This window comes from Megalobrama amblycephala, linkage group LG5 (assembly GCF_018812025.1).
Source record: "Megalobrama amblycephala isolate DHTTF-2021 linkage group LG5, ASM1881202v1, whole genome shotgun sequence".
Lineage (NCBI taxonomy): Eukaryota > Metazoa > Chordata > Actinopteri > Cypriniformes > Xenocyprididae > Megalobrama > Megalobrama amblycephala.
In genome coordinates this window covers 40276480-40293647 of record NC_063048.1, presented here as the reverse complement: position 1 = coordinate 40293647, position 17168 = coordinate 40276480, and the positions used below count along the sequence as shown (strand labels likewise).

The window sequence follows — 17168 nt, the reverse complement described above, 5'->3', positions numbered from 1 at the left end:
CTTGAGAGAGAAAATGTCATTGCTCCCTATGCAGGCCTCACGGAACTATCAGATTTCAACAAAAATATCTTCATTTGTATTCTGAAGATGAACGAAGGTCTTACGGGTGTGGAACGGCATGAGGGTGAGTAATAAATTACATTATTTTTATTTTTGGGTGAACTAACCCTTTAAATATTTTATTTAAAATATTAAAAATGTCAGAAATAATAAATAGAAGAGTTATATTGTAATATTAATAATTATGTAATAAATTAATACATTATTAAATTTAAATACTAAAGTTTTTTTTTATTGCTACAACATTTTGATTATAATAGGCACTGACAGGTATTTATAGGTGCTAATTTCACTTCATAAATTCATAAAAATCAATCCTTGTTTCTTTATTTTTACATGAACGCCAGCTGGCACCTTCATGGGAATCAAAACAGGATTAAAGGTCAATGTAGATGAATATTGTATGATATTGTGCATTAATAATATATTAATGTTGTTGCGAGAACCAATTGTTTTCACTGTTATAATGTGCTATATTCTTTGCAAAAGCTTTAAAATAATGTAAAAACTTACAATTACAAATAAAATTGATGTTTCATGTCCATGACAGTGTTATTAACTAAATCTATTATTATTTTTTGTTATTTGAAATAAAGCTGTAGTAAAATTAAGTATAAATATTCAATGAAAAAGAAATGTTGCCTTGGCAAATAAATCAAAATAAATGAACTAAAACTGAAACAAAAATAAATTAAGGCTTAAAATAAATATTTAAAAATTAATAAAAATTACAAAAGTACATATCAAAATTACTAAAATTAAAACGAATACTAAAAAAATAAATAAATAAAAGCTGATTCAAATTATTAATACGAACTAATATAGTTTAAAATACTAAAATAACACTGGTCCATAAATATATTTATTTGGTAAGTATCACTGGAATATTGTACAGTCAAATATCACAAAATAAACAACTTCAAGTTGATTCCTTAATTTAATTAGCAAATTTTTCCAGATTGGGTGTTTGTTTAATTTATGTATTATTTATTATATTGAGCCACCGAGCGCCCCCTGTAGGAGATCAAGTTCTCTCCTTAAGAAAAAGCTAATAGTCTATCAATGACATTGACCTTTCTACTCAATTTAGTTTATTGAATTTAGGAAAGTCTGTAGGAAAGACAGACAGATTATGCTACAATAATGGTCTAAATTAAATGTTCTCATACTGTTTTCTGCTGTAATATACAAGTCACTATAAAGAAGCTGTACAGCTAAATCTAACCTAATTTCAAAATGTATATTTTAATATAATTGAATCAAGCTTCTAGCTTTCTCATTATAAAATGACTATATGTTTCATACACAGCAGTAGTAGTACAGATTACGACCCTATTTGAAATGTATCATAAAAGCTCTGAACGAACCTCTAAATAATTCTTACATCAGAAAGAGAAGTTCACATTGCCAAAAAATAATGTAAACACCACATGAAATCAATAAAAACTCCATCAATCATAGAAGACTTTAACATTTCATTTAATTCATTGACATGATTTTTTTCTGAGGCCACTTTCTATGTCCAGAGAGAGAGAGAGATCGAGTGTAAGTACCGAAGCTCGCTGAAATTAAAACAATTATTTTACAGACAAGTGCTTTTGGACTATACGTTAGGGTTTTTTTTGACACCCCGGCTGTACTGGAACGTGCCTGATGTCTCTGCCTGTACATTTTATTTGTACACAACCATTAGAAAACAATTTCATCTAAAGAGTTCATTAATATACAAAAACAACCCAAAAACTAAATGGTTTATTTCAGTAAAAGGCTACCACTTGACCAAAGTCTACCTGAATATTAAGTCAAGCATGTGGCATCTTATACAGGGGAAAATTGTTATTTCCTTAACAGGGAACAAAAAGGCCCTTCACATTCTGAACCCTTGCTTTAAGTGCACAATCGATTGCTTGTTTTTCATGTAAATCTCTGAAACTTCTATGAAGTCGTAATGGCACATGACGGCTGAAGTCACTTGTGAAATCTCTTGCTTGGATCCTTGGCGTGATCGAGCAGCAGCTGACAAGGAGTAAACTGGTTCCCAAAGACCTCCTCAAACCTTCTCATCTTCTCCACGAGTTTGTCTGCACCAAAGTGGTCCACAAACCTGAAGGGACCTGCATTGACAATAGGACAATTCAAATAATGAAAGGACTGAATGCAGATGTACCTTAAAGGGGACCTGTTATGCAAAATTCACACATAGACCCTGCTCTGAGTGAGCTGTACAGTCTGAAGCTTTACGAATCTTTTGTTTCGAATCAGTGGTTCGGAGCTTGTATCGAACTGCCAAAGTCATGCCCCCCAGTGGTGAACCATTGAAATTTCAAAACACTCATGACTTAACGAAGCCTCGTTTACTGAAATCACATGACTTTGGCAGTTTGATACACGCTCCGAACCACTGATTTGAAACAAAAGATTCATAAAGCTTCATGAAGCAGTGTTTTGAAATCGTCCATCACTAGATATTGTTGAATAAAGTCGTTATTTCGTTTTTTTGGCGCACAAGAAGTATTCTCATCGCTTCATAACATTAAGGTTGAACCACTGTAGTCACATGATCTGTTTTAAATATGTCTTTAGTAGCTTTCTGGGCATCTGAAAGTGTTAATTATCTTTCTGTCAATGCAGGCCTCACTGAGCCATCAGATTTGATCAAAAATATCTTAATTTGTGTTCTGAAGATGAACGAAGGACTTACTGGTGTGGAACGACATGAAGGAGAGTAATTAATGATAGAAATTTAATTTTTGGGCGAACTAACCCTTTAAGGTTTGTCAAAAGTACCAACTTCAGTACCAAGTCAGTACTGAAATTTTAAAAATGCGACAATACCAGCTTTTCTCCCTAGCATTTTGAGCGCTGTTGAGTGGATTCTTAAACACCTCTGATTGGCTACTGTGTTCACATGTTCAACAGATATGTCTGTGATTGGCTACAATGATCAACGCTTCAAAAACATGTTGTAAAGAGACATCTTTGCTCTTCACCGAGCGTTTACACGGATACACATTGGAGCGCTTGAAAGCAGTTGTCTATCAGTGGATGTATTAGGGATCCGCTAATAGACACCTGCTTTCAAACGCTCCCGTGTGTATCTGTGATTGATCTGAAAAGGGACTGTTTTTAAAGGAAAAGTTAAAGAAAAAAAATGCAAAAAGTAAATCAAGACTTTAGAGTCTCACCTCCAAGGCAGGGTGGAAAGCCGAGACCGAACACAGCCCCAATGTCACCCTCCACTGGATTGGCAAGGATGCCCTCTTGTAGACACAGAACAGCCTCATTCACAAAACGAGACACCAATCTGTACTGTATATCTGAGTCAGAAGATCTGGGTGGAGAGACAGAAAGAAGCAGTGATGATTGAGCAGAAATACTGTTTATTGGATGATAAACTAACTATGCATTATACTTACTGCATTTGTCCTGATAAAAAGTCAATTCACGAATTAAAATACATCTAGCCATAACAGTCTGAACAACTTACACTGCAGCATTTGGCGTCAGCTTGAATGTTTCCAAAATCTCCAGAGCTTCTGGGTTCACATCTCTGCTTTTAAGTCCTGGCTGGTAGACGTAGCAGCCCTTGCCTGATTTCCGGCCTAAATAGTGAATTGAGAGGAAATATTTTGTTTATGTGTATGTTAAAGTCAATAAACCCAGAATTAATCAGATTTAATCAGGGTAAACACCATATTGAATTGTCTGAGATTTTATGGACATTTTGCCTACTGAAAGTCTTTTGGAAAGACGTCTTGTCAGCTGAACATTGAACATATTGTCACATAACATTCCTGCAGGGTTCCTGCACATTTTCCATTTAAAATTCCATACTTTTCTAGACCTCTCTGTAGATTTTTCTGACCATATTTAACATAAATGGTTCATACAACATTATTTTAAGCATCATATTTGGTATATAGTACAGTCATCTGTAAATGTAACTTTGAGAAAACCAATGAAAAAAAGAATAACATGCGCTTATATGATAAGAGGAAACCTAAAACGCTTTATAACCTGCATATATTCATCTGTGACACATCAGTTAGATGCTGTAAATGTGGTTTGATGTTACACAATCACCAAACAGCAAAGTAGTGTGATTTAGATGTACATTTAGGACATTTGTCCTTTATCTGTTGCTGGTTTGAGTAAATATTCTTTTAGTGAAGTTCAAAAGACAAAAAGTTTTGTAGGAAAATGTGTGCCTTGAATTCATTCAGCCGTGTTCAACAATCACTAAATGATCACCAAACTCTTGCCATGAAAACACTCTGCTTATATGAAAAAAAAATTATTGTCAGAAATTCTTAATTTTATACTTTAAAAAAAAAAACTTAATAGTGGAAACAATTTGTTCTATACTTTTTTCCCATACTTATCCAGACCTGGAAAGTACTCAAATCAATTTCCATACCTTTCCAAACTGTGTAAGAGCCCTGTTCCTGTCAAAAACTAAATATAGATCCAGTGTGTCAAAAGGCACACTTAGGTCTAACAAGACAAGTCGAACACAGCTTCCCTTGTCAACTTCTAATAAAATATCATTTAATACCCTCATAAGAGCAGATTCAGTACTATGACCAGTTCTGAAACCTGACTAAAACTTATCCATATTTATCTCTGCTAAAAATGAAGAAAGCCGACAAAATACAACCTTTTCTAGGATTTATGCAATGAAAGGAAGTTTAAAAATAGGATGAAAATTCTGAAGGACTGAAAGGTCTAGACTGCTCTACTAACGCATGTTTCAAAATTGATGACAGATACGATTAGCCTTTGGCTTGACTATGTTATCAAACAGCTGATAATGTGTTGCTAATGTTACACAAACCATGTTCCCATCTGCCATCTCACAGTCAAGACAGCTGCCTTCAAAAACCAGTACCATTAGAAACGCTTTGAACATCATAGAAAGTCAGTGGAGAAAATGCAGAAACTTTTCACACATGCAATCAAACAGAGTCTACTTTGAAAGGCTATGCTTTCGGCTGTACACACGTCAAACGCATCAAAACTGAAGTGTACTTTGTGCTTAAGCTAGAGAATGTACCTTTGAACCCTTTCTCCACCATGGTCTTCAAGACCTCAACATTTCCTCCTCCAAATCTGGAGCCGAAGGCCTTGCCGAGGTCTTCGGCCACATGAGCTGCCACATCAATGCCCACTTCATCAGCCAGGGTAGCTGCACCCACAGGGAAGCCAAAGCCTGTGGTCAGGGAGTCCAGCTTCTTGGGGTCGACACCTTCCTGTATGTAAAAAACAATACCATGATCTGTATATCAGGTGTCACTATGAAGAACGTCACCATGGCCCGATTTAACACTTTTACAACAGATGGCAATAAATAATTCAAAAGGAAATACACAAACCTGCAATACACGCACTGCCTCGGCTAACATGGGAGCTAAACATCTGGTTGTGTAGAATCCTGGTCCGTCCTGAAGATAAACATTGCATTTAGCTATTCCAGTCCATTCCAATGGATTGTAGATCTGTAAAACATGCATTCTGGATTGATGGAAGAATATACAATGTCTCACCCCAACGACGATAATGACTTTGCCTTGCTTCAGGCCGACCGCCACCGCTGAGGCTGTTGTGTCCTTGGAGGTTTTATCAGTGGTGATGATCTCCAGTAGCTGCATCTTGTCGACTGGAGAAAAGTAGTGCATTCCTATTACCTGAAACAAAACACAATAACAAGTTTGAGATCTTCTCTCTCACATGGTGGTCAAGAACTCATTAGCAGTTTCTTACCTTATCAGGTCGCTTGCTCACAGCTGCAATATCTTTGATTGGTAAAGCAGAAGTGTTGGTAGCAAATATACAATGTGGAGGAATCACCTGCAGTGACAAAATATGGTTTCATCAAAAGTTGTTTTTTATATTTAAGAAAGTTTGAAATCTCGATCTTATTTGATATTAACTTACTGCTTCAACTTCTTTTAGGACTTTGTGTTTGATATTCAGGTCCTCGAAAACGGCTTCAATGACCATGTCGGCTTTATTAAAGCCATTGTAGTCTAGCTGTCCCGTTAGATTGGACAGAAAACTGTCCCTTTCGAAGGATGTTATGCTCTTCTTCTTAGTTTTGTCATTTAGCCTTGAAAAAAAAAAAAAAAAAAAAATTATATATATATATATATATATATATATATATATATATATATATATATATATTATATTATATATATATATATATAGTACAGTCCAAAAGTTTGGAACCACTAAGATTTTTAATGTTTTTAAAAGAAGTTTCGTCTGCTCACCAAGGCTACATTTATTTAATTAAAAATACAGTAAAAAACAGTAATATTGTGAAATATTATTACAATTTAAAATAACTGTTTTCTATTTGAATATATTTCACAAAGTAATTTATTCCTGTGATGCAAAGCTGAATTTTCAGCATCATTACTCCAGTCTTCAGTGTCACATGATCCTTCAGAAATCATTCTAATATGCTGATCTGCTGCTCAAGAAACATTTAATGTGTACAATTGTACAAAATATTTGTGTACAATATTTTTTTTCAGGATTATTTGATGAATAGAAAGTTCAAAAGAACAGTGTTTATCTGAAATCTAATCTTTTGTAACATTATAAATGTCTTTACTGCCACTTTTGATTGATTTAATGCATCCTTGCTGAATAAAAGTATTCATTTCTTTAATTTCTTTTCAAAAAAATAAAAATAAAAATTCTTACTGACCCCAAACTTTTGAACGGTAGTGTATAATGCTACAGAAGCTTTGTATTTCAGATAAATGCTGTTCTTTTGAACTTTCTATTCATCAAGGAATCCTGAAAAAAAAAAGTACACAACTGTTTTCAACATTGAAAATAATCATAAATGTTTCTTGAGCAGCAAATCAGCATATTAGAATGATTTCTGAAGGATCATGTGACACTGAAGACTGGAGTAATGATGCTGAAAATTCAGCTTTGCATCACAGGAATAAATTACTTTGTCAAATATATTTAAACAGTACACAGTTATTTTAAATTGTAATAATATTTCACAATATTACTGTTTTTTACTGTATTTTTAATTAAATAAATGTAGCCTTGGTGAGCAGACGAAACTTCTTTTAAAAACATTAAAAATCTTAGTGGTTCCAAACTTTTGGACTGTACTGTATATATATATATATATATATATATATATATATATATATATATATATATATATATATATATATATATTATATATATATATACATACATACATACACACACAATACATAAAAATAAATAATAATTAACTTTTTAATCCATTAGTTTTAGGGCATGTTTACAAGACAATGATGTAATAAAAATGGAGGTTATTCCGTATATATATATTAGGCATGTGACGTATCAAATTTTCATGTTGCAATTAATTGCTGAAGCTTTTATCATGGTATAAGGTATTATCACGATATTGAAATAAGTTGCAAAAAAAAAAGTGTAGTCATAGTATAACAGGTTTGAGAACTCTTTTTGTAATAAAAAGAACTCTGAATGTTTAAATACAATACACAAAAAATAAAGTAAAATTTTCAAATAGATTAAAGTACAAAAGAATTAGGCTATAAAGAACTATATATATATAACACTTTACAATAAGGTCTCATTATTTAATGCATTAACTAAGATTGAGCAATAGCTACATTTGTTACAGAAAGTATTATTTTTGTTAATGTTAGTTAAGAAACACAACTGATCATGGTTTTATCTCAGGTCCATTAAATAAGTTCTTTTGATTTTAGTAATGCATTTTATACGGTTAATGGAGAAAATATTCTTAAATGCATTATAGAAAATTTTATAATTGGCAATAAATTATTATTTATGGTATTTTGAAGTGCCCACGATAACAATATCGTGCATATTCATTATCGTGATTATATCGCATTACCGAATATCGGCACATGTCTAATATATATGTACAGATGACAACCTTGTCAAAATGACCCAGCTCAGCGAAAACAACTAAAAATGCTATATTATGCTGCCAGGCCAGTAGTTGGCGATGTCACTTTGTAAAGAAAAACTACATACTTATAGACTAAACATGTAATACGTATGTGCATGACGTCACCATTTTCACAGATTCACGTTTTTGTTGTTTACACATGATAATGGTATCATTTTTAAAAACTTGCACTTTGAAACACGTTTTCACAAGTTTGCGTTTTCTGGATAAATTGAGAATCACGATTCTCCCACAATTTTGAATAGACAACTAAACAAAATAACATGTAATTTACTAGAGATTCTGGCAAAATGTTAACTGCTGCAGTCTATTTAAAAATTAATTAATTTGATGAATAAATAAAAAATAAAACCGACTGAATGATTCAATGACTCACAAATACTTCACTTGTTTTATTACTAGATGAATCAGAGTTTTTGAACGAATATCTTGAATGATTCAATGACAATGCCTTGTCACCACCTACTGGTTTAATTGATACAAACTTTATTTAAAGTATCAAGTTACTTTCAAAAGGTGATTTACTCTATTTTGATCACTACTGAATCTAGGGCTGTCAAACGATTAATCACGATTAATTGCATACAAAATAAAAGTTTGAGTTTGCATAATATATGAGTACTGTGTGTAATTAATATGCATATATAAATACACACAAGTTAATGTATATTTTAAGAGAAATATGTTATTTATTTACAAAATATTTGTATTTATATATAATATAAATTATATAAAAATATAAATAAATACATATACTTGTAAATATTTCTCAAATATATACATGAATGTGTTTGTATTTATATGTACATAATAATTACATACAGTACACCCACATATATTAGGCAAACTTAAACTTAGTTTGTATGCGATTAATCATTTGACAGCCCTAACTGAATCATTGTCATTTAGGAATAAGATAGTGTAGGTGTTTGAAGCAAAATCGCAATCTTTTAACGATTAATCGCGCAGCTCTAGTTTCAGTATATTTAATATACTCACCCTTTATAGACCTGCTGCTCTCCACGACCGAGTCCCTCCATTGTGGTGTCCTTAAGAATGGTGTGAACGGCTTTATCTACAGTCACTTGAGCAATGCCGGCACCCATCAGACCCGCTCCCAAGATAGCAAGTGTTCTGAAAATAGAAAATCAACATGAAGGAAAAATGAATTACTGTTCTACAGGAAATAAATGTAACTATTAAGTAGCTGCATTGTAAATTCATCCATGCAGTTTCCCTCATGAACTTAAATATTGCAATAGACGCAAAAACGACGTACTTTACTTCCTTTTGAGGGGTTCCGAATCGATTCTTCTTGCATGTGACCTGACCGTGGTAAAGGCCAATAAGTGATTTACTCTCAGAGGTCATAGCTAACTTCCCAAAATTCTGTAATGGAAATAAAAAGTGCATAATTAGATTATTATATACCTCCACAGTCACCAGATATCAGTCCAATAGAGCAGCTCTGGGATGTGGTGGAACAGATTCACATCATGGATGTGCAGCCGACAAATCTGCATGACAATATGGACCAAAATCTCTGAGGAATATTTCCAGCACCTTGTTGAATCTTTGCCATGAAGAATTAAGGCAGTTTTGAAGGCGAAAACCCTGTACTAGCAAGGTCTAACTAATAAAGTTTAAGTAATTACATTTATATCATAAACATGCAACTAGTTGACTAAAGGCTTAAATGAACAACTTCTACAAAAATCTTCAGTCTGGGGCAGCCCTAGTTGCATGATTCTGGTTTATTGTACAAAAGAGCAGTTTAAACATTTTCACAGCACCTGTGACTCAGCCAGGTAACCTGCAGTCAGACCCTGTTCAACACCAGCCTTCACACTCTGAAAGAGGAAACATGCAGGTATCACTTAATATGAACTATTTCTACTATGATTTAGAGATTCATTGAGCACAGAATGACAAAAATCACACCTCAATTATTTTCAGTGGCGCGGGGTACAGTCCCTTGGTCTGTTTCATGACTTTCTTCTCAACTGTATTGTAGATCTGTTGTCTCACAAACGGATAACTCATGACGTAGTCTTGAATTTCTGCAAGGAAATAATGGCATATAATAATCATGTATGCAACACTGATTAAGATAATGAATATTAAAGGATTAGTTCACTGATTCCTGATAATTTACTCACCCCCATGTCATCCAAGATGTTTATGTCTTTCTTTCTTCAGTCGAAAAGAAATGAAGATTTTTGAGGAAAACATTCCAGGATTTTTCTCTATATAGTGGACTTCAACAGTAACGGGTTGAAGGTCGATAGTTTTGCTAGATAAGACCCTTATTCCTCGTCTGGGATCATGTAGAGCTCTTTGAAGCTGCACTGAAACTGACATTTGGACCTTCAACCTGTTGGTAACTGTTGAAGTCCACTATATGGAGAAAAATCCTGGAATGTTTTCCTCAAAAACCTCAAAAAATTTATTTTCGACTGAAGAAAGAAAGACATAAACATCTTGGATGACATGGGGGTGATTAAATTATCAGGAAATTTTAATTCTGAAGTGAACTAATCCTTTAATCTTACAAAAGCCAAAATAACTTATGTGTCTAAATCATTTGAAACTACAACTGTCTTGTAGTCGATCATTGCAAATACTCACTCTGCATCAAGCCCTTTTCTTTGGTAGCTGAGATTTTCTTGTTAGCAAGACCTCTGGCAGCCTCCACAGCTACTTCCTCCAAGTATTCAATAGTCCTCTCTTCTGGACTCTTCAGTCCAGGCCCTGTTTGTTTTTTTTAAAAGAAATTAATACATTTATTCAGCAAGGATGCAATTGTTCAAAAGTGACTTTTGTGTTGTTACAAAACAATATTTCAAATAAACGCCGTTCTTTTGAACACTTCTAGTCAAAGAATCCTGAAAAAATGTATCCGTTTCCACAAAAATAATAGCTAGATATAAAAATAGCTTTTCTTAAGCAGCAAATCAGCACATTAGAATAATTTCTGAAGGATTGTGTGACACTGAAGGAATAAATTACATTTAAGAAAATATTAAAATAGAAAAAAGTTATTTTAAATTGTAATAATTAGGGATGTGACTGAAGCCGAATACTATGTTTGGAAAGGAAATTACGCATTCTACGGAGCCCCTAAAGCAGTGGTCGCCAACCCGTCGTTCGCGATCGACTGGTCGATCTTTATCACTGTTCCAGTAGCTCGCGAAAATAAGTTTTATATGAGTACAAAAATACATTACATTTCTCCAGTCTTTGTACTGTATTTTTCTATTTATTTTTATGTTATTTTCTGGAGCTACTGGGACAGACAGATAAATGTAAATAGCCCACATTATGTCTGAGGGTGTAAACGGCCGTTAACAGAGACGCTGAAGACGGACGCGAAGAGGAGAACATTCTGTAGCAGGCAGAGCAGCTCACTGTTATAGCACGAAATATAGGAAGAAAATATAAATATTGAATTGGGGGCGAGTGATTATGAATTCATCTCTAAAAGGAGACCAGTCTTCAGGAAGATTTCGATGGCAATGGCATTTTATTTTCTTCTTACCTCCTAATAAAGTAGCTAATTATTAGCGAATTTCAGCTTTGTTTACAGCGGTAACCAAGGAAACGCTGTATCACTGCTGCTCCATAAGCGCCACCTGCTGTCAGAGAGTGAATTTACGTCCCATTCAGCCTGCTGTTTTTGTTTCATGCTTTTTTTGTGTGTGTAGCATTTATAATTTCACAAAGATAAAGTCAGACCGTACTGTTTTTGCTTTAAATCTTGAAATTAAATCTAATTCAAATAAAAAACAACTGCTCATGCAACGTGCGTAGCATCTTTGTTTGGATTGTGATTAAAAAGCAATGGTTCCCTCTAATTTGAAATGGCTATGTATTTTTGTTTATTATAATAATATTAATAAAAAATATCTGCAACCAGTATCAGAATCGGCCAATTTGCTTGTAAAAATAAATAAATAAATCAGAATCTACATTGACCACGAAAAAAATACTAAATACAATCTGGGCTGTCTTTTTCTATCAAGTAGATCTTGTCTTTCAAAAAGGTCGAGGTCAGGGATCTTGGGCTTAAAAAGGTTGGTGACCACTGCCCTAAAGGGACCTGGTGATGGGAAAGATATGAGATGGGAGGAAAAAATATGTTTCAATGTTTTTGGGTTCTCTCATGAATATATAGTTGAATAACTTTATTGTATAGGCGATAATTTGCGGGCATCAGGGAGCCGCTATCAATATGCAGGGTAATTATTTCACTTTTGAATGCTTACTCTTGATCGAATTCATGATCAAGAGTATATAGAGAGGGGCGGTACTGACCGCACATTTTACAAGATAAGATATTTGTCAATGACGCTCAAGATCTGTTGCGCACCAAATCCTCCGACTTCATCTTGTCAGTCATCTCTACTCACTATCTTCATGTAATAAGTGAAATTTGATGTACTGTAATGTAACCGAATACCCCAGCAAGCCTAACCATGTCCCTTTAGGGGCTCTGTAGAATGTTACTCATTTTCCTTGCTTTTCTGAATTCGAATTTAGGCTTCGGGCACATCCCTGGTAATAATATTTCACAATATTACTGTTTTACATATATACACACACACAACTGCAATACACAGAGAAAATGTTTTACCAAGAGTATCCACCAGCTGGTGAACCAGTCCCATTTTCTTAGCCTTATCTGCACGGATGCTCCTTCCTGTTAGCATTATATCAAAAGCACTGGGAAGACCAAGCTACATAAAAGCAAAGGTGTAAAGAGACAACCACGCTTGAGTTTTGAAGATTCAATCAAGAGAATAATTATTAAACATGTCTGTGGCATTATTACGGACCATTTTGGGCAGTCTCTGTGTTCCTCCAGCTCCAGGCAGAAGGCCGAGCATGACCTCAGGGCAGGCCAGAACCGTCTTCTTACTCTTGGTGGCTATTCTGTACTGACAGGCGATGGCAAACTACAAACACACAAACATAATGACAGCTTTGTAATTTCTGTAGAACTAAATGCACTTTAAACCTCAAATTTTGTGTTGAACTTAATGTATTGCATAAGTTATTGTTTGTATCACTCATATAGTTTATAATACTCAGATATTTTGCTATATAAAATAGAACAAATGCAGATTTTCATAAAGTGTTTCTTATGTAAACCTATTGTAGGAGGCCTCCAAAACAAAATTAATGGGGCACTTTAAAATCAGCTACATATGAACATGAATGCAGTACCTCTAAGCCTCCACCAAGACACGATCCATTAATGGCAGCGACAATGGGCTTAGGAGACTTCTCAATCTTCTCAAACATCTTCTGTCCCTCCTGAGAAAGGCCAGTGACCTCCTCCGCAGTCTTACAGGCCTGAATCATGCTAAATGCATGGTACAGTAAAACAACAGGCAAGATATCAGCACTGTATTTGATAATGATCAGCATAACCACCAACAGGAAATTCTGATACTGACCTAATGTCTGCCCCTGCGATGAAGCAGCCGGGTTTGGATGAGATGAGAACAACGCTCTGGACTGTATTGTTTCCCCAAACCTCATCCATAACTTCTGTCATCTCCCTTTGCATTTGAATAGACAGTGTGTTGACCTAGAGATTGCAAGATTACATATTATGATATAATATCATGATATCATTTGAATGCATTGACATGGCGGCAGAGAGAACTATTATTACCCTCGCACTGGGATCATTCATGCGGATCACAGCTACATCTCCCTTGACCTCATAGCTCACGTGTGTACGAGCTGAGGAAATATTGAAAATACGTGAAAATGATACATTAAATAATTGAAATATTTAATATATACATATTTTAGGGGTGTAATGGTACATGTATTCATCCTAAACTGTCACGGTACGGACGTTACGGTCAGACGACGACTATAGTCGGTCACAGGCAATCCACACTCCAATCCAGAAGGGGGCGCACGCGGTAATGCAATGCTGTTTGCAAACCGCCACAGAAGCGCAGAAGAAGAAGAACAGACGATCTATGCATAGATATGTTTACGTGTATTCTCTCAACCAGTGTTTCAACCGCGGAAAGACATCAATAAAATAGCTTGAATATCTCTCGTAGCATTACATTTACCTCAGGCAAGTCATTTAGAGTCCACAGCATGTTAGTTCACTAGAAAAATGAACTCTAGAGGGAGCATTTCACTGAATATATGCACTATATTAGATTATATATTCATTATATTTACTTTACCTGTTAGTAATGTCTTATTTATTTAATATATGTTGACATTTATTTATTTACTCACGCCATGTCAGCAACGAGGCTATTTTCATGGCGACAACGAAATTCATACAATTAACAAAAACTATATAAGACATTTAATATATTTGTTGAAATAAATTTGTCATGAAAACAAGTTATGACTAACTGTGTAAATGATTATATTTCAAAAATGAATTGGATTAATTTTAGAAGTTAATGCAAAACCTGCCCTGTGCAATTTACATGTTTTTTTTATTATTTGAGTGTTGATTATTATATATTAAAATAAACAGCAACTGAATTTAATAGTTTGGGCTCTGTTGTTAATTGTAACCTTTAAAGGGTTAGTTCACCCAAAAATGAAATTTCTGTCATTTATTACTCACCCTTCATATCGTTCCACACCCGTAAGACCTTCATTAATCTTCAGAACGCAAATTAAGATATTTTTGTTGAAATCCAATGACTCAGTGAGGCCTGCATAGCCATCAATGACATTTCCTCTCTCAAGATCCATAAAGATACTAAAAACATATTTAAATCAGTTCATGTGAGTACAGTGGTTTAATATTAATGTTATAAAGCGACGAGAATATTTTTAGTGCGCCAAAAAACAAAATAATGACTTATTTAGTGATGGCCGATTTCAAAATACTGCTTCAGGAAGCTTCAGAGCGTTATGAATCTTTTGTGTCGAATCATGATTTGGATCGCGTGTCAAACCGCCAAACTGCTGAAATCACGTGACTTTGGCGCTCCGAACCGCTGATTAGTTGCTGACACACTGATTCATAATGCTCCGAAGCTTCCTGAATGTCATTGCTGGCTATGCAGGCCTCACTGAGCCATCGGATTTCATCAAAAATATCTTAATTTGTGTTCCAAAGATTAACGAAGGTCTTACAGGTGTGGAACGACATGAGGATGAGTAATAAATTACATTTTTGGGTGAACTAAGCCTTTAATATTATAGTAATGTGTAAGAAAGGGTTACTTGTATGTAGATAATTTTTTTCATCCTTAAGAAAATGTTAATTATGATCAAATTTATTTAAAGAGAGAGTCACAATTTGTTCAATAAACCACTGTTTAATAAAAAAGAAGCAAATTTATGTTTAGTTTTCTCCCCCTGCTGTACCGAACCATGACTTCAATACTGAGGTACGTACCGAAACGTCATGTTTGTGTACCGTTACACCCCAAATTTTTCAATTTTCTTCATTATAAATAATATATAAAAAAATATTTTACCCATCATACAAGCAGCAACTTTAAAGGTCCGCCTGGTTACACCTTTATTAGGGGGTAAAAGTAGGTAAAAATCACAGAAATGGACTCAAAAGTCATAATACCTCATATAAAAAGACCTCTAAGCAGTGAGGGTCATGTCAGGCTAAGTTGAAGACAGTGAAGATCTACTACAGGAGAATGTATGTATACAGGCCTGTAGAGGACATGACTCCAGAAGTACAGCCACAGATGAACTTTAACCTAGTTTCCCCTTAACCTACACTACACCCATAATGATAATATCATACACCTCTCAATAATGATGAAAACATACTGAACTGAATACAAAGGCTCTTTGTAAACAAATCTGATATATTAGCCATATTTTAACAATAATAGTGCAGATATACATGCAATACATGCAGATGTATTAGCAGAAGTTATAATTAAAACAGCACAGGCAACAACTCTGGAGATAGCGAATATTAAACACGTTAAATTATTTTATAACCCAAATATTTATTAAAATTTTTCTTTATGCATTAAGAGATAATGGCCAGCATTAGCAATATGCATTGAATGGGAACACAGCATGTCACTGCGTTAACTCTACTGTTAATAAAATTAAATTAACAACAGCATTTATTATTTCCATGCAATGTTACTACAGCGTAAACTGCACGCGCGTGAAACTAAAACATTGATCACTAGACCTTGAGTTAATTAGCAGTTGAGCTAAGCTACTTCAGTCAGGTGTGAGTGAGATGACTCTACTATGTGTTTTATTTACGCTAGTGTCAAAGCGAAATACAATAGGGATGTAAAGTAATTTAGGGAAAGATTGTGTTGGTGTGAAGTACCTGGAAACAGGGTATATCTTCTGGTTGTGAGTCTGGAGAGGGAACCGAGGGCTCGTACGCCGGCCATGTTTGGAGGTCAATGTGTGTAATGACAGCAGGAAGACTGGAGGAGGAGGAGACCGTATTTCACTGTACTGCCACAGACCTGCTGAACACTACCAATACACCAACTCGAGAGTGAAACCACTTCAGATAACGATTCATTATATTATGGGTTTAAAAAAAAAAAAAAAAAAAAAAAAAACTTGTAGGTTTAAATGGGGAAAAAACTCTGAAAAACACTGAACTTGTTATGCTAAAAATATAATTTTGCATCAAATTAGACTATTAGACGTGCAATATGTAAGATTTTTGCAGTAAAATATCCAAAAACCACTAGGCCAGTGTTATATATTTTGTTCACTTGAGTACTTACAATATCCCAAATGTTTCCAACTGTTTGTAAATCGTGAGAAAATTGCAATTTTAACCAAGGCTCCGGGACGTGTGAGGAGTCGCCTGTCAATGGCGTCATACCCGCGTTACCCTCGGTTCCCGGTTTTATTTTGTAGAAACCATGGAAACACCAAAGACACTTTAATATTTACATGTTTTAATAGACAAGGGAACAACTGTTTAGATATATTTATAGACAGAAAACGAATTATTGTTATATAGCTCAACACGTTTAGTCTTATTGTTTAAATCTAATTTTCTTGATTTTTTTGCTAGTACCTCCCAAGATTCCGCTCTCAAACTTGGCGTCATCAAGCTACGCCTTTGTTTTGAATAGGCATCTAGCGACCTCTAGCGGACAGAAATCCTACA

General features: G+C 34.5%; 1 protein-coding gene across 1 annotated transcript; it reads right to left on the bottom strand.

Annotated features, from left to right (window-relative positions):
• Positions 1–1523: 1523 nt before the first annotated feature.
• On the bottom strand, positions 1524–16506 carry hadhab (hydroxyacyl-CoA dehydrogenase trifunctional multienzyme complex subunit alpha b). Its single transcript, XM_048192290.1, has 20 exons — positions 16362–16506; positions 15523–15564; positions 13722–13792; positions 13501–13634; positions 13268–13406; positions 12877–12996; positions 12675–12777; positions 10670–10792; positions 9983–10101; positions 9835–9891; positions 9321–9430; positions 9041–9175; positions 5995–6166; positions 5821–5907; positions 5604–5744; positions 5433–5501; positions 5114–5309; positions 3548–3662; positions 3246–3391; positions 1524–2174 (listed from the first exon to the last, which is right to left on the bottom strand). The coding sequence occupies exons 1-20, from the start codon at positions 16426–16428 to the stop codon at positions 2029–2031; spliced, it is 2292 nt and encodes a 763-aa protein (XP_048048247.1). The 5' UTR covers positions 16429–16506; the 3' UTR covers positions 1524–2028.
• Between the last annotated feature and the right edge of the window lie 662 nt (positions 16507–17168).